Source organism: Lolium rigidum, chromosome 5 (genome assembly GCF_022539505.1).
Source record: "Lolium rigidum isolate FL_2022 chromosome 5, APGP_CSIRO_Lrig_0.1, whole genome shotgun sequence".
NCBI classification, from domain to species: Eukaryota; Viridiplantae; Streptophyta; class Magnoliopsida; order Poales; family Poaceae; genus Lolium; species Lolium rigidum.
The window spans coordinates 185,048,799-185,067,056 of NC_061512.1; the positions used below are offsets into that span (position 1 = coordinate 185,048,799).

At 46.7% G+C, this 18,258-nt stretch overlaps 1 protein-coding gene and 1 pseudogene across 1 annotated transcript; one reads left to right on the plus strand and one right to left on the minus strand.

Annotated features, from left to right (window-relative positions):
- Positions 1–1,159: 1,159 nt before the first annotated feature.
- Positions 1,160–5,095, plus strand: LOC124654736 (chromatin remodeling protein EBS-like). Its single transcript, XM_047193732.1, has 5 exons — positions 1,160–1,301; positions 1,400–1,742; positions 1,934–2,002; positions 3,247–3,385; positions 4,645–5,095. Exons 1-5 carry the CDS (start codon positions 1,229–1,231, stop codon positions 4,669–4,671), a joined length of 651 nt encoding a protein of 216 aa, XP_047049688.1. The 5' UTR covers positions 1,160–1,228; the 3' UTR covers positions 4,672–5,095.
- A 745-nt stretch (positions 5,096–5,840) lies between these two features.
- On the minus strand, positions 5,841–6,641 carry LOC124656835 (annotated as a pseudogene).
- Positions 6,642–18,258: the final 11,617 nt, after the last annotated feature.

Consider the following 18,258-nt stretch of genomic DNA (forward strand, 5'->3'; position numbering starts at 1 on the left):
GTGGCGGGCTGCTCGCATAGCGAGGAGCTGGTTCTTCTGGCCGAGGAGGTCGCCTAATTGGCGGCGGCCGGCCCAGCAGGTGGCCTCGTGCTCCTTCGTCACGCGAGACACTCCTCGATGGCGGCGTTGATGTTCGCCAGCGCGAGGTCCTCCGCGTCGATGAGCTCCTCCTCCGTGGCGGCCCCCTCCTCCGCGGCCACGTACCACCCGCCCGCGGTCTCGTGCCGCCCAGCATCGCAGACGCCACCGCCGCCCTGAGTGCGCCCAGCACACAGAGCGACCACGCCACCGCAAGCGCAGCCACGCCGCCACGCCCCCTGCCAGCGTCCCGCCCCTTCGCGACGAGACCGCCCGCGCCGGCGACACCGCGAGGAGAGGAGAGGTGCCCCGCCACCGCCAGCGCCCCCCAAGCTTCGCCCGGCGACGCCCTCCTAGCGGCGGCGAAGCGGGAGAGGGGAGAGGAGCTCTGGCGGCGGCGGCGATTTAGGGTTTCGCCCTGGGACTCGTGGGAGCCCAGGAACGAAACGTTTTTTCGTTCATTCAGGTGAGAAGTGAGAATGGTAGAGGAATCGATTCGGTAGTGGAGAAGACACAGAAAGACATCAATGAGAGAGATGAACATGACATGTGGACCACGGTGGTCAGTGAGAGCACATGTAATCCCGGATGGGATCTGTATTATTCTGATGCGCCAAACTGATCTCAACAGGTCCAGGGTTTAGATTAACTGGGATTAATACATACAGGATGCTAATTTCAAGGATTAAGAGTTGAGGGTTCAGTCACGACATCCACTACGACTTCAAGGTTGAAATCAGACTTTACTCTTTTAGATATGTAGTATTTCACAACTAATTTGGATATGATCCTCATCGACTTTACTGCAATTTGATGACATAATTTAGTAACAATGATTCCACATGCCTCTTCCATCAATCACTCATAATCAAACCACAAGCTTCCTAATTTAACCAAAGAAACTGCACCGTCCAAATGACGAAGAAAACGCCAAAGCAGCTCCATCGGACGGCGGAGGACTCCTGGACGCCACTTGGATTCAAACCTCCATTTTTTCACTGCTCCCCAATGAAATCCCGAAACTACCCCTCCCTCCCCGGTCTCCTCTCTGGTCGGAACGGAGCTGTGGCCACCACACCCTCCCTCCCCCTTCCCCTCCTCCCCCAGCTCCAGCCTCCTAGGGTTTCCTCCCGATCCGACCTCCACCTCCATGGCCAAGACCAAGCAGGGCACCAGGGGCGTCGAATCCTACACCATCAGGGGCACCACCAAGGTCGTCCAAGGTACCTACTCTCCTCTCCCCACTGATGCTGCTGCGCGCGTCGCCATCTGCGCCAAGATTTGTTCTTTTTGTTGATGGCCTGGATTTCTTGATGACAAGTTGGGGACTGCGTGCTGATGCGGCCGTCCGACACGGACAAGCAGCCGTACGTGGCTCGGGTCGAGAGCCTGGAGTCGGACGGGCGGGGCGGCGTGCGGGTGCGCTGCCGGTGGTACTACCGGCCGGAGGAGTCCAAGGGCGGCCGCCGGCAGTTCCACGGGGCCAAGGAGCTCTTCCTCTCCGACCACTTCGACACGCAGAGCGCCCACACCATCGAGGGCAAGTGCATCGTCCACTCCTTCAAGAACTACACCAAGCTCGACAACGTCGGCCAGGAAGATTTCTTCTGCCGATTCGAGTACAAGGCGGCCACCGGCGCCTTCACTCCTGACCGTGTCGCCGTGTACGTGGTGTTTTCCTTGCTTGTTTCAGCCGTTGATCGATCTGGTTCGCCTTAGCTTGTTATATGCATTTTTTTCTTTCGAAATGGAGGCTATGCCCCGGCCTCTGCATCCATAGATGCATACGGCCTTTGTTGTATGCATTATGGGCCTGATTTCTCGTATGGTGGTTTGATTTGGGGCTTCTGTGCAGGTACTGCAAGTGCGAGATGCCTTACAACCCTGATGATCTCATGGTGCAGTGTGAGGGATGCAAAGACTGGTAAATCTCTGAGAAAAATGACATATTTCCTCTCCAAAGTTCAGGTGGCTTAGTTTTCTGGCTATCATTGCCAGCAGGAAGCATCAGCAGTAGCTTCTTTTTTGGCTTATCTGGATTATATCTAATTCTCCGCTGCACATTTGTGTGTCTTGGGTTGCGGAGTTTTCGTTTGAAAGCCAAGTTAAATGTTTGGTTAGGACTTGGAACTGAAGATAGTCAAGTACACCTGATGAATATCTGAGGTTCCTTACAGCCTGATCCTCCAAATTCTTATGCTTAGTTAAAGATATGTAGTATGCATTGATGCCACATGCATAGTTTCATCAGATACATAATTCAGAAGAACAGTGTTAGACTCATATCATTGAAAGGACTGTTTTTCTCTTAGAAAATTCAGCAATCTTTTTGTTCTGTGGCGCGTGTTCTTTTTCAGCATGTGAATTGTGCTTTCGCTTGGTTGTTTGAGAAATAGTTGGCCTGACTTTATTGAACTAGCTCTGATGCCATTTCCCTGTTGAATGCTTGGAAAGTGATAATTGCATGGAACTCAGAACTGAAGTTCTTTTTTGGTGTTCATAAAAGTTGCATTGACCTTTTTCCTAACTCAAAAAATATATGTTCTACATAATTATGCACATTGTTTTGACATTCCATGCCAGAGCTTAGAAATTAGTATTCGACACAAGCACCACATCCATTGTGTTTTAGAGCATATATCCTTATTTTCAATCCTAAAAATGGTTATTATCTGTGGGTAAAGCATTGCATGTCATCGTCTTATTTGTTACTACTATAAGGGACACCTAACCTACAGATGTGCAGAGTATCATCTCAAGGAACACATCATTGTATATATACTCCATAAAGATGCAACAAAAGATGTTTGCCATTTATTACTCTACTTCATAAATATGCAAAGTAACAAATATGTTTGTCTTTTCTTCTAGTTTTATGCTGTTGCCTGTTTTGGGTTTTCTTCTTTAGCAGTATTTACTTCACCTAATTTCCCTACTGCAGTTCTATCTTATCTGACCACTAATCAGGTTCGGTGTCTGTAATACTTCTTTTCCTACTTTCTATTGTCACCAATAGGATATAGGCATGGCATTGTGCCCTTCCTGTTTGCGTACAAAATATTTAGCAAGATATTGCTATTTGGTGTCCTGCAGCGTCGTTTTCCATTCTTTGTAAACTATGACCTTTACTTGCATGTTTACCTAGTATGTACCTTTGAACCTGTGCAGGTTTCATCCAACCTGTATGGGAATGACCATTGAGCAGGCGAAAAAGTTAGATAATTTCCTGTGCGCAGATTGTGCTAAAGAAAATGGCACAAAGAGACCTTCAAATTCATACCCGAGCTCACCAAGTTCTGATTCTAAGGTCAGTAAAGTTTTTTTCCCCATTTTTTGAATGTACTGTTTATTAGTTTCTGCTTGCAGATAGCTTTATCTTATCTTATCGTAGTGAATTTCAAGAATTTGATTTGCAAAGTTGGTGTTTCTTTCCTTTGTTCCTTAACTATTCCTAGAAAATGTTTTGTGTTGACTAAGCATGTACTCATGTATAGTTAAACTTTGTTGTCATAAGTTCCTTCAGTCTATGCATGCATCTAGTGTATTTATCAAGAAGATTACTATATTGTGTTTGCAGAACAGTAGTTCGCTGTGATGTGACTTCCCTTTATCAGAAAAAGTGATCTTGGGTGCAGTTGTTCAGTCGTTTGAATCCTGGGAGGGTGCCCTGGAGCCCAAAATTTTCAATAAATCAAACATATTTTGAAGTTCTAGAATTTTTTGAAAAGAAATCCCATATAATAATAAAGATGGGTTCTGCATTCTTGTTAAATTTCACTAATAAATATGTTTCTTCATGCAATAAACAAAACAAAACAAATGCGTGGATCTGTAATAGCGAATACTACCCCCATCCCAAGGCTTAAGGCCATATTTTTGTCAGAAAGTCAAACTATGTTAAAGTTTGACTAAGTTTTTATAAAAAATCATTAACATGTCAAATAAAAAATTAATATTATTAGATAGATAATGAAATATATTTTCATGTGCTATCTACAAAATATCATATTTATTGATAGATTATTCTAAAATTTTGGTCAAACTTTACTTGCTTTGACTTTTCCAAAAAAAAAAGCCTTAAGCCTTGGGATGGAGGTAGTAGTGCACTTATTATAGGTCCACATGAACACATTCTTCATGTAATTTTATCGGCACATAGTGAGCATATGTATGTACTCGTGGAAACATTCAGATTTTTAAACCAAAAGATGTGTTTTTGAATAAAAATTCTAACTCCAAGGAATCCAAGCTCTGTTTGTGTTATCTGGTTATGGTCATTGTTTTTTGGTTGCCAAAATAAGTCAAGACCTTAAACTGATTTTCTGAGACTATCTCGGAATAAGTAATTAAAGCCCTCATAGTAGTAATTTATACAATGTTATTTTTGATCTGATGGATGCTCATTAAGGGTTATAGGATCTTTTTGTATGTGTAGATCATGCGGCCTCACACGGGATATTATCATCCATTAGCATCCCAGTTCATGTGTTCCACTTCCACAGTGAAGTTTTGTTCACAGCACATTCTTATCTCTATACCTCTTAAATTTTGGCCCATTAACTGCAGGCTGAGCCGAAAAGGCGGAAGAGGTAATTTCTCTCGACAAAAACCATCCCCGGTGAGGAGATGCACTGTTTATGGCGCCAGCTCCTGTTGCTGGTGCAAACTAAAACGTGGCGGTGTACAGTGCACAAGAAGAGGAGCTAGGGTATTTAACTGTAGGACTGAAGTTATGTGTTGTTGTATCCCGGGAGCGTTTCCTGCAATCTAGTAGGTGTCTGCGAGTGGAAAGAAGTCAGGAAACGTAGTGTCAGTGGCTCTTGTCAAAGTAGCCCTTGTGTGGTGTACTGCTGTCAGCTTGTGTTGTTAGCCTGTTCCCTGCAAGAAACGTTCTCCCGCGTGAATGATGATAGCTTGACTGCTGGTTGTAGTTCAGATGTGTCAAGAGTTCTATGAACTGGTGACCTGACGATGTATTTATGATGTTTCAATAATCCTGCAAGAATTTCTTCTGTTATGCGGTTGATTGTTCGACTGGATCCCCTATCGCTGCATACTCTACGGATAGTTATTCCTAAGTTGGCTGAAGTTCGACTAAATGTTAGGAACCTTTCGAAATCTTTAGATCAACATCCAGCTATGATCGTCTCTACCCACTTTCATGTAGTAGTATAGACTAAAATTGCACACATTCAAGACTTTTTGTTCGAAAGTACACCTAGGTTAACGGTATTTTCTATAGAAGGCAGAATATTTGAACAAGAGCTAACTGAGATAGCGAACAATCAGCCACCCACCCACCTAGGAACTACTGATACAACTCACACTAGGTTTGAATCTCGGATTCCCCCAAACTCCATTGCTTCATATCCTCCAAAACCCTATAGGCAAGATTGTCCTCATTACACTGTTGGTTTAGAATGCCAAAAACCCTGGCATTACGTGTTTCCAGAGGAGAATTGCTCAAGCATCCAGCCACCTTTTGTTGTACTTATCAAGAGGTCTTCTTGCTCCCAGCCACCAGCTCTCCAAATGATCCTCAAGGATGTGCTCCGTGGATTCCTCCTGAAGACATAGAAGGCACACACTGACACAGTGCATACAAACACACATAATATTATTCTCCTTTCCTTATCACAAGTTCAGAAAGCAAGCAATAGACAGTTTCACTAGATCAACTTGCAATTCACATGCATCATCAGTTCCCAAGTGTTCACATCTCCTCTCTCACTTATTAAGCTACTAGTACATGGTATCAGATTTCAGATCTGCCAGTTGAAGGCAATGGGGCTCCTGATCCGGTGCTTCCTGTTCTTCCAGGAAATGTGGCCGAAGTCCCATCCCATGTCCCATTGTCCCGGCCGGCCTCACCTTTCCTTGCGCCTCGATGCTGAACTCCACTTTGTAGCTCCACTTCTAGTTCTTCCCCTTGAACTCCAGCGTCGTCGGCGTCACGGTCACCGCCACCCCCTCCGGCGCCTCGAACGTCATGTTGTACGTCTCCGGCTTCGCCGACACCTTGGTCACCGTCCTGGTCAGCTTGCGGACGCCGTCGGTGCTGCTGTGGAACACCACCACGAACGACGGGCAGTTGAGGTTAGCCACGCCCCCGGGGATCGTCCTCGATCGGCGCCGCACCAGGTACTCATCTCCGGCACTCATCTGCTCCGCCGTGTAACTGAGGGTGCACCGGGATTCCACGTAGTCCGGCGTGCCGGCGTGCCGACGTGCCGACGTGCCGACGTCGTACACCAGGCCCGGATCCATGGCGAGCTGAGGGAGGACGAGCCCCGCACTGGCTGCAGGGGCGTCGCGTCCATCACGGCGCCGCCGACGATGGTACCGCTGTCGACGATGTCCCTGCCACTCTTGTCGATCAGGCCGGCAGTCGTCATCAGCACCGACCGCACCATGGCCGGCGTCCATTCGCCGTGCACTTTCTTGATCAGCGCCGCGGCGCCGGCGACATGTGGACACGCCATGGACGTCCCTGAAAGGATGTTGAACTCGACTCTCTGCGGGTCAATCTCCCAGCTCGACGGCGACAAGTCCTTCACCGTCATCTGGACATGTCGATGAAGCCGATGATGATGCCGTCGCCGAACTCCGAGTCCGGCCACGCGCCGAAGTCGTCGCGGAGGCCCATGAACCAGGGCGACCTCATTGTCTGGGTGTGGCCCTCCCTGTCCTTGTACACCCGGGTCACGCCGGGGGACGGTCGACAACTCGACATGCGCCGGGCCTCGCCGTCGGTGAGGCGGACGGCGAAACCGTGCATCACGGTGCCGTAGGTGTACAGGATGCGATCCGTGGTTGTGGCACGAGAACTAGCAGCGAGAAGATGGAGATCATGGAAGCCATTGTTGATGTGTGTACGAGTGAGCTTGTGGTGGAGGAATGCATGAGCGTGGTACGGCTTTTATAGAGCGTGAGCTTGGCTGGGCAACCTGTCACGCCACCGTACAGCAGACAAGAGATTTTCATCCCGTGTCAAGCTCAAGCATGTGTACGATATATCGCTGAGAGAAAATATTTCATCACGCACACATGTGAGGCTCATCCTTGGTACTCCGTTGTATATAGTATCTGGGAATTTTGCAGCCATTGATGTGTTTGCATTGCCATCTTAAGCTATCTTGGTACTCCGTGGATGTTACATGTGCATTTCTTTCTGCACAATTCTCAGCTAGTGAGAGCTAAATGCAGCCGTGAAACAAAATTATTTGGTGCTCATTTTGATTTTGGCCAGGGACAATTTTGATTTTGGACGGCGATGAAAGTCCTTCCAAAACCAAAATAGGAATGAAACGGCCTCCGCTATCATTATGCCTCTTCTTAAAATCACAAAATTCTTGTCTCCACCGAGGTACACGTACTAATATCCCAAGTTTTCAGCTAACATTGTAACTCAGAACTAGGAACGAAACCAACTGACCCTAGCCGTGCTCTGGACGAGGAGCTCCTCCCTTCGGTCTCCGGCGCCCTACCAGGGTCGTCGTGTCAAGCCGCGGTGGAGCCTCCGCACATCTTCTCCCACTTCCGGCCGTCTCAATTGTCTGCCACCCGAGCAAAATTATGAAATGAAATAAAGTTTATCGATTGTCTAATAGTTATGAAGTTTGGTTGTTTGTATCAACGATGTTGTGTATTGTAGACCACATAATATTGGCCTATGAGACTTTGGTACCAATCATCGCTGCATATGGTTGGCTATACATGGGCGTACAAGTGACATCAATCCTCCTCCTCTATCAATCATGTGTATACGAGGATAACAAGGACCAGTACCTATGACCATGACCATGGGAATACCCTTAATTACCGGACTCAGCATGACCTGCGAATTGGAAAGGTACTGGCCATGAGAGATAAGAAAACAATGCTTCTGGGAAACATCCGTATGAGAAACCTTGCCACACACAAACATATATAAAAGAAAAAAAAATGATATTCCTAATCCATACCTAGGCTAGCAGTGGATCCGCAACTTCCAGAGAACGCTTTACACTTATTGAGTTTCATTTACTTCACTATTATTCATGCAGTATCGTTACTTTAGTCATTTATTTACTTTATTCGCAAACTCTCAAAAACAATCATCATTACTTTGCTTTGGATTTAAGAACAACTTGCAGGTGCATCTAACTGAAGGTAACGAGAGGAAATTAAACCTTTAACAATCAAGCTTCATTGTGGATTCAATACCCTTATTTTTGAAAAGTAGCTACACGCGATCTATAACTTTGCAGACATCACTCACCCACAAGGAGGAAAGGGACAATCATTGGGTCTTCCTGCAGCTTCAGAGCTTGTGCAGTTGGAGATGCAGGACTATGCTGCGAGAGACACATCGAGGAATAAGAAAGCTACTAAGTCGGAGGCTGGCCCCTCCACTGTCATCGTCTCGTCGGGGTGAGTTGGACTCGGACTTCTAGAATGATCTAGACACCTCCAATGGCGAGGAAGAATGGGATGATCTCTACATAGGTGCATCGAAGTTGAGGATTAGTGATCGTAGAGTCAATGTCTAATGTCTATGGAGTCGAGGTAGCCTCTAAAGAATTATGAAGTGTCGGATTCCTTCTATGTATCATCGGAGTTGAGTTTGAATTAATTGAATGTATTTAGAAGTGTTGAAATGAAATTTTCAATTGCTGAACTCAAGATTTGAAGCATGGAAGAAGGGTTGGAAGTGCTAGACGTGCCCTATTCTGTACCATTTTGTAAAGCAATTGGTCACTATAATTTTACATAGTGCTTCTCATTTATGTTGATGATATCATAAAATCACCATATTATGCTCATTTATGTTGATGATATCATAATGTCATCATATTATGCTCATTTATGGTGATGATATCAAACTAGTGAGTTCTTCTATGGATTGCCTCAAGGATTTAAGCACAAAATTTTCTTTTAAGGATGTTGGAGACTTAATTTTCTTCTTGGGCATTGAACTACAAAAGGTTGATAATGGCATTATATTGAATCAATCTAAGAATTCAGCTGAGTTGCTTGTTGGAGTAGGGATAAAGGATTGTACAACCTCCCCTACACCATTGTCACCATCTGATAAAGTTTGAGCTCATGAGGGAGAACCCCTAGGGCCCGAAGATAGCACCACCGCAACATAGTAGGTGCTCTCCAATACTTGACACTGACAAGGCTGGATATTTCATTTGCAGTCAACAAGGTTCGTCAATATTTGCTCAATCCCACCAATTTCACTAGACAACAACTAGAAGAATTTTGAGATATGTCAAAAATATTATGAGTGTTGGACTAACATTTTAAAGATCATAGCCAACTCTCTTGAGTGCAATTTATGATGCAGGTTGGGCTGCTAGTCTCGAGACAAACGATCCACAAGGGGTTTTGCTATATTCCTTGGCCAAAACCTTATTTCATGGAGTGTAAAGAAATATGTGACATTGTCTCACTCAAATATTAAATCAGAATACAAAGCGCTTGTAAATGTCACTGTTGAAGTTGTATGGGTTGACGCTCTTCTAGAAGAACTAGGCATAAAACTTCCAACCGCTTTGTTTGTGGTGTGATAAATTAGAAGCAACATATGTCTCTACCAATCCTATTTTACATGCTATAGCTTAGCATATAGATATAGACTTTCATTTTGTGAGAGAAAGGGTGATGACCATGGCATTGGAGATCAGATTCATTCCCTCAAAGGATCAAGTGGCAGATGGCTTCACCAATGCACTTCCACTTAGAGCATTGAGAATTTCAAACATAATCTTAACTTGATCAAGTTGTGATTATGGGATGGTTTTAACGCTAAGATTTAAACAAACTCTTGAAAACCAGATATGGGAGATATAAACGAATTTGGTTAGTTTGGTAGTTTGCTTCTTTAATGTACAAGACTCACCCGATATAAATAAATAAATGCAGATCGATATGTATATTGGGTAGAAACTCTTCCATCAAGTTTTAGACGTTGAAGTGCCTACTCGTAGAGAAATTTGGCGGTGTAACCAATGACCCGAGGTATCATGTAGATTTGAACTGGCAGCTCCCAAGAGCATCGCGGAAACTCGACATTTAGACCAAGACCTGGGCATGTCCCAACCCTAACCCCCGGGCGGTAGCGCCCGCTGCCTTGGGGCAGCCCCTCTCTCTTCCGCTCAGGCCTCCTCCTCGTCCTCAACACCTCTCCCTGCCTCTGCTGAAGATGTGGTCGGGCAAAGCCCGCGTGGCACGGCGGAAGCGAGGTCTCGGCCAGGCGCAACTTTGGGGATGGAGGGCGGCACCCGCTTCTACTCTGATGATGGCGGTGGTTCGTGGCAGCGGCGGCTGGTCTGCTACGACAGCGGCGGTGTGGCACTACTAGAAAAAGGGCTATAGCTGCACGGAAAAGTGCCGGCGCACCATCATTGACGCGCGCCGGTGGAAAATACCGCCGGCGAGCCATATTAGGCCGCGCCGGTGAAGAACCTATACTGCCGGGCGCCGGGAATAAAATTCGAAGAGGTCTGGCGGAATCAAAAAATCTGGGCACCTTACCCCCGGCGCACCTCTATGGTGGTGCGCCGGTGGTACTCCAATTTATCACCAGCACACCACCATAGAGGTGCGCCGGGAGTAAGGTGCCTAGATTTTTCTCTCCACCCCCTGGGAATCGCCTTTTTCAGTTTTCGAAAAAATAAAAGAAAATGATAGAAAATTCAAAAAATAAAATCCTTTGAACTGCCCATGTATTATGTAATCTAGCTTTCATAAAAATTTGAAAAAATGAATTTCGATATATTATGCAAAATGGCATCATCTTTCGGTAACACGGGTTTTCTGGTTGAATACGATCTCCGATGAAAAACTTTTTTATATCAAAATCGATCTACGCGAAATTTCCTATCCGAATTCAACGGCCTACGGCCATTTATCGATTTTTTTGATTCCCAAAATTCGAAAAGGAAAACAGAGTTTTTTGAGGTTTTAGATTTGGATGAAAAAAATTAAAAAGTACCCCCGGCGCACCACCATACTAGGTGCGCCGGCAGTAACCTCTACTATATAGGCGCAGACTAGCCTCCTCCTCCTCCTCCTCTTCCACTTCTCCTTCTCCTCCTCCTCCTCCTCCTCCTCTTCTCCTCCCTGACGGGCTCCTCCTACTTCTTCTCCTCCGACGATGACGACGACGACCTCCTCCGGCGACCTCAACCTCGGGCCTCCTCCGGCTACCTCAACCTCGGGACTCCTCCTCCTCAACCTCGGGCCTCCTCCGCCGGTGACATCCTCCTCCTCCTCCTACTCCGGTGACATCCTCCCTCTGGTGACATACTCCTCCTCCTCCTCCTCATACTACACCTCGGGCCTCCTCCTCCTCCTCCTCCTACTCCGGTGACATCCTCCTCCTCCACCTCCGGTCACCTCCTCCTCCACCTCCGGTCACCTCCTTCTCCACCTCCACCTCCGGCCTCCTACACCTCCTCCTACTCCTACCTCGGCGCAACAACGACATTCCCACTTTCATGGTTTTCGAGGACGAACCCAAGCTAGATCTAGATCGAGATCTAGATCTAGATCGGCCTTTTTTAAAAAAAGTGAAAAAATCATACCGCCGGCGTACCTGGCCTGGTTCGCCGGGGATAATTCATGTTACTGCTGGCGCACCTGCTGGTGTGCCGGCGGTAACTCATTACCACCGGCATGTTCCCACCGGCGGGCTCTGGTGCGCCGACAATAGCCGTTTTTGGTGCACCGACAATAAGGCTTTTCCTAGTAGTGTGGTGTTGGGCCCTATATGGTCCCGTCTGGGCCTGGAGGGCCATGGTGGAACACCGGTGTGGATGTCCGCCTACATGGGTGGAGATTGATGCGTTGCCCTTTCCACATTGGCGTCGGGGTAGAGGCTCTGGACATAGCGGCGACGTCCTTCTCTGACAGAGGGGGATGGTCGGGTTGGGCCCTGTGTGGGGGATCCGGGACCCCACATGGAGCTCCGTGACGGCGTGTGCGTGGCCATGGGGTTCCGGTCACGCAGCTATGCAGCCTCCTCCACCTTCACCGGTGAGGGGGAGAGGGTGGTACAACTGCTGAAGTGGGTAAGGATGCAACCATTGACGGCTGCGTCCTGATACGTCCATTTTGCATCACTATTTTATATCATAATTGTAGGATAACGTTGCATAGAAAACAAAAATTTTCCTACCGCGAACACGCAATCCAAGCCAAGATGCAATCTAGAAGACGGTAGTAACGAGGGGGTATCGAGTCTCACCCTTGAAGAGATTCCAAAGCCTACAAGATGAGGCTCTTGTTGCTGCGGTAGATGTTCACTTGCCGCTTGCAAAAGCGCGTAGAAGATCTTGATCACGATCGGTTCCGGCGCCACGAACGGGCAGCACCTCCGTACTCGGTCACACGTTCGGTTGTTGATGAAGACGACGTCCACCTCCCCGTTCCGGCGGGCAGCGGAAGTAGTAGCTCCTCTTGAATCCGACAGGCACGACGGCGTGGTGTCGGTGGCGGTGAAGAAGTCCGGCGGAGCTTCGCTAAACTACGCGGACTATATGGAGGAGAAGGGGCGGCTAGGGTTTGGGAGGGGTGGCCGGCCACTCTATGGGGGCGGCCAGCTTGTGGTCTTGGGGTGGCCGGCCCCCTCCCTTGGCCCCTCATTATATAGGTGGATCCCCAAGGGTTGGTGTCCAAGTCTTCGAATAAGACCCGAACCAAAAACCTTCCATAGGAGATGAAACCTAGCCCAACTAGGACTCCCACCCAAAGGTGGGATTTCCACCTCCCATGTGGGGGGGTGGCCGGCCCCCTAAGGGGGAGTCCACTTGGGACTCCTCCCCCACTAGGGTTGGCCGGCCATGGAGGTGGAGTCCCATGTGGACTCCACCTTCCTTGGTGGTTTCTTCCGGACTTTTCTAGAACCTTCTAGAACCTTCCATAGAACCTTCCGCGACATTTTATTCACATAAAATGACATCCTATATATGAATCTTATTCTCCGGACCATTCCGAAACTCCTCGTGATGTCCGGGATCACATCCGGGACTTCGAACAAATACTCCAACTCCATTCCATATTCAAGAACTACCATTTCAACATCCAACTTTAAGTGTGTCACCCTACGGTTCGTGAACTATGCGGACATGGTTGAGTACTCACTCCGACCAATAACCAATAGCGGGATCCGGAGATCCATAATGGCTCCCACATATTCAACGATGACTTTAGTGATCGAATGAACCATTCACATACATTACCAATTCCCTTTGTCTCGCGATATTTTACTTGTCCGAGGTTTGATCTTCGGTATCACTCTATACCTTGTTCAACCTCGTCTCCTGACAAGTACTCTTTACCCGTACCGTGGTATGTGGTCTCTTATGAACTCATTCATATGCTTGCAAGACATTAGACGACATTCCACCGAGAGGGCCCCGAGTATATCTATCCGTCATCGGGATGGACAAATCCCACTGTTGATCCATATGCCTCAACTCATACTTTCCGGATACTTAATCCCACCTTTATAGCCACCCATTTACGCAGTGGTGTTTGGTGTAATCAAAGTACCTTTCCGGTATAAGTGATTTACATGATCTCATGGTTATAAGGACTAGGTAACTATGTATTGAAAGCTTATAGCAAATAACTTAATGACGAGATCTTATGCTACGCTTAATTGGGTGTGTCCATTACATCATTCACACAATGACATAACCTTGTTATTAATAACATCCAATGTTCATGATTATGAAACTAATCATCCATTAATCAACAAGCTAGTTTAAGAGGCATACTAGGGACTTCTTGTTTGTCTATATATCACACATGTACTAATGTTTCGGTTAATACAATTCTAGCATGATATATAAACATTTATCATAAACATAAAGATATAAATAATAACCACTTTATTATTGCCTCTAGGGCATATCTCCTTCAATAATTTACTGTTATTCATTGATATATTTCATATTTAGAGATGAAACTTATGTCATTCCACCTATTTTGCATGTTTCATGATTATTGGAGAATTACTCACCGGAGTCGGAATTCTGCTGGAAAAAGCACCGTCAGGATACAATATTTCTGAAGATCAACAATTGACGGAAAATATACCGAAGCTCCTATTTTTCCAGATGACGGAGCCAGCCAAAAGGGGAGGCCGAGGAGGGCCACCATGGCCCCCCCATAGGCCGGCGCGGCCACCAGGCCTGGCGCGCCGCCTTGTGGGGAGGGGGCCCACGACCCCCCTCGGCCATCTTCCTTTCGCGTACTTCATCTCCCGAAAACCCTGAGGTGTTGGGGGGACTGATACGTCTCCGACGTATCGATAATTTCTTATGTTCCATGCCACATTATTGATGATACCTACATGTTTTATGCACACTTTATGTCATATTCGTGCATTTTCTGGAACTAACCTATTAACAAGATGCCGAAGTGCCGATTCTGTCGTTTTCTGCTGTTTTTGGTTTCGAAATCCTAGTAACGAAATTTTCTCGGAATTGGACGAAATCAAGACCCGGGGTCCTATTTTGCCACGAACCTTCCGGAAGACCGAAAGGGATACGAAGTGGGGCGACGAGGCGCCGCCACCGTAGGGCCGCGCGGCCGAGGGGGCCCGCGCCGCCCTATGGTGTGGGCCCCTCGTCGGCCCTCCGACTCCGCCCTTCCGCCTACTTAAAGCCTCCGTCGCGAAACCCCCGATGCGAAAAACCACGATACGGAAAACCTTCCGCAGACGCCGCCGTCGCCAATCCCATCTCGGGGGATTCGGAGATCTCCTCCGGCACCCTGCCGGAGAGGGGATTCATCTCCCGGAGGACTCTACACCGCCATGGTCGCCTCCGGAGTGATGAGTGAGTAGTTCACCCCTGGACTATGGGTCCATAGCGATAGCTAGATGGTTGTATTCTCCTCATTGTGCTTCATTGTTGGATCTTGTGAGCTGCCTAACATGATCAAGATCATCTATCCGTAATGCTATATGTTGTGTTTGTCGGGATCCGATGGATAGAGAATACCATGTTATGTTAATTATCAAGTTATTACATATGTGTTGTTTATGATCTTGCATGCTCTCCGTTATTAGTAGAGGCTCTGGCCAAGTTTTTGCTCTTAACTCCAAGAGGGAGTATTTATGCTCGATAGTGGGTTCATGCCTCGCATTGACACTCGGGACAGATGGATGAAAGTTCTAAGGTTGTGTTGTGCTTGTTGCCACTAGGGATAAAACATTGGCGCTATGTTCGAGGATGTAGTTGTTGATTACATTACGCACCATACTTAATGCAATTGTCCGTTGCTTTGCAACTTAATACCGGAGGGGTTCGGACGATAACCCGAAGGTGGACTTTTTAGGCATAGATGCAGTTGGATGGCGGTCTATGTACTTTGTCGTAATGCCCAATTAAATCTCACTATACTTATCATGACATGTATGTGCATTGTTATGCCCTCTCTATTTGTCAATTGCCCGACTGTAATTTGTTCACCCAACATGCTTTTATCTTATGGGAGAGACACCTCTAGTGAACCGTGGACCCCGGTCCATTCTTTAATACTTGAAATACAAATCTGCTCGCAATACTTGTTTTACTCGTTTACTCCGCAAACAATCATCTTCCACACAATACGGTTAATCCTTTGTTACAGCAAGCCGGTGAGATTGACAACCTCACTGTTTCGTTGGGGCAAAGTACTTTGGTTGTGTTGTGAAGGTTCCACGTTGGCGCCGGAATCTCTGGTGTTGCGCCGCACTACATCCCGCCGCCATCAACCTTCAACGTGCTTCTTGGCTCCTCCTGGTTCGATAAACCTTGGTTTCTTTCTGAGGGAAAACTTGCTGCTGTGCGCATCATACCTTCCTCTTGGGGTTCCCAACGAACGTGTGAAATACACGCCATCAAGCACATTTTCTGGCGCCGTTGCCGGGGAGATCAAGACACGCTGCAAGGGGAGTCTCCACTTCTCAATCTCTTTACTTTGTTTTTGTCTTGCCTTATTTTATTTACCAATTTGTTTGCTGCATTATATCAAAATACAAAAAAATTAGTTGCTAGTTTTACTTTATTTACTATCTTGTTTGCTATATCAAAAACACAAAAAAATTAGTTACTTGCATTTACTTTACTTATTTCATCATGTTTCTTTTTAATTTTACCACAAAATACTGTTGACGTCAGAAACCCCCTGGCGGGCAGAGACGGTCAACACGGTAGAGCCGGGAACAACTAGGGCTGCGGCTGGCCCCAGTCCCTCTGAGCGACGGCCCGCAAAGCCTCCTGGTCGCACGTCCGATGTTTATCACAAGGGCGTGCCACCCGACCTATACCCGGTCGGGAAGGTGTGGATGATGCCTCGCTTAGTTTCCTGCAGGGCACACACGTAAACGTTAAATACGAGCCTCGATCGGCTCTCGGGTTATCCCGTGAATCGGCTCAATGAGCCGATCCACCCATGATCCGACACGGGGTGTCCGAATATATGGTGGTCCCGCTTGATCAAGATAAAGCTAATGAGATCCACGACGATCTAGGGTTTTCACCGCATAATCGGATCGTCCTACTCTAGGTTGGGCCTCGCGGCCACGCACGGTGATCGTAAGCCGATCCTAAACAAGGCCTAAAAACCAACACGAGGTTGATCCCCGGAACATCCTGCTTAGAGCCAACGAACGACACCCTACGTGCCGCTGGATCCTCCACCCCTTCGTAAGGCCTAACTATTGCAGATATTAAACTAATCCCTGTAGAACAAGGAGCAATCGTAACGGATCAGATCTACTAAACTATGATCAAGCGGGGTGCCGCCCCTACACCTAAGATAGGTGTAAGGGCGGCTAGACATGCAAGGGTTGCACTACGAAAGCATGTAACATGAAGAACAATGCTAACCCTAACATGTCTAAGATAACTACGTTGCTCGCCATCAAAAACGCTTCGATACGAGCAACGCATGAACAACGTGGGCAGGCTTGTGCTGCCTAGATCGCAAGATGCGATCTAGGCAGCATGATGCTTACCGGTAGAAACCCTCGAGACGAAGGAGTTGGCGATGCGCCGAGATTTGTTTGTGGTTGAACGTTGGTTGTTGTTTATTCCATAAACCCTAGGTACATATTTATAGTCCAGGGGACTTTCTAATGTGGGCGTGCACTAACCGTGCACGGGTAAAACTCTAACTTCTAAACTAAGATGCGATCGAATATGTTACAGATACACGGGCAGTTTAACCCAACTTGGTATACAAGGCCGATTCACGTATTCCTTCTATGTATATCCTTCAAATCCATATTGATCGCGGCCCACCTCTGACTCGGTCAAATTCCGGTGATAACAAATACATACCGGTAGGACGCGGGTCTATAATTGGGAGAAACAATATAGAAGAATTTTTCACTCATGTTAGTACCACTGAAGATTTTGAAGATAGACACTTGGTAGAACTTGCTCCTACTTATGAAATTGCTGCCGCTGCTTTAGTTCGCATGTTGGAAACTAAATTTGTTAATCTTAATCCTATAATCCAACACATGTTTCTTACACTCGGTGATATGGAAGAGGGGGGAAAGAAAGATTTTTTTTTAGAAACCCTTCTTAGAGAATTTGGTGGTCTAGCAAGAGAGGCTAGAAAGGTCTTTGCTAAATTTAATATGCTTGGTTCTCATACTAATTTTGTTGGTCTCCTTGAAAAAATGGATATGGATAGAATAAGGTACACTAATAATATTAATGATGGTGGGGAGATCAAAGCACCAATACCATGTAAACTCCTAGCTATGAATGATGCACTAGAAAATAACTATGCTTGGCTTGTTCCCGAAAATTTGTTTGATGAGAGCAGCAAGCCCAAGACTAATGAAAAGGGAGCCGCTGAAACTTATGTATCCAACATACTATGCATGGTTGAGAAAACTCCCAACACCCAAGGTAATGTCGATGCTTCATCTCTCGATAACACTTGAGATACACTTTCTGCGCCTAGCTGAAAGGCGTTAAAGAAAAGCGCTTATGGGAGACAACCCATGTTTTTACTACAGTACTTTTGTTTTATATTTGTGTCTTGGAAGTTGTTTACTACTGTAGCAACCTCTCCTTATCTTAGTTTTGAGTTTTGTTGTGCCAAGTAAAGTCTTTGATAGTAAAGTAAGTACTAGATTTGGATTACTGTGCAGTTCCAGATTTCTTTGCTGTCACGAAT

Bases quoted from the DNA above. Each gene is read 5' to 3' on its own strand.
- LOC124654736 (XM_047193732.1), top strand. From the start codon at position 1,229: ATGGCCAAGACCAAGCAGGGCACCAGGGGCGTCGAATCCTACACCATC. The intron at 1,302-1,399 runs GTACCTACTCTC...CTTGATGACAAG, and splicing joins CACCACCAAGGTCGTCCAAG to TTGGGGACTGCGTGCTGATG. The intron at 3,386-4,644 runs GTCAGTAAAGTT...CATTAACTGCAG, and splicing joins CACCAAGTTCTGATTCTAAG to GCTGAGCCGAAAAGGCGGAA.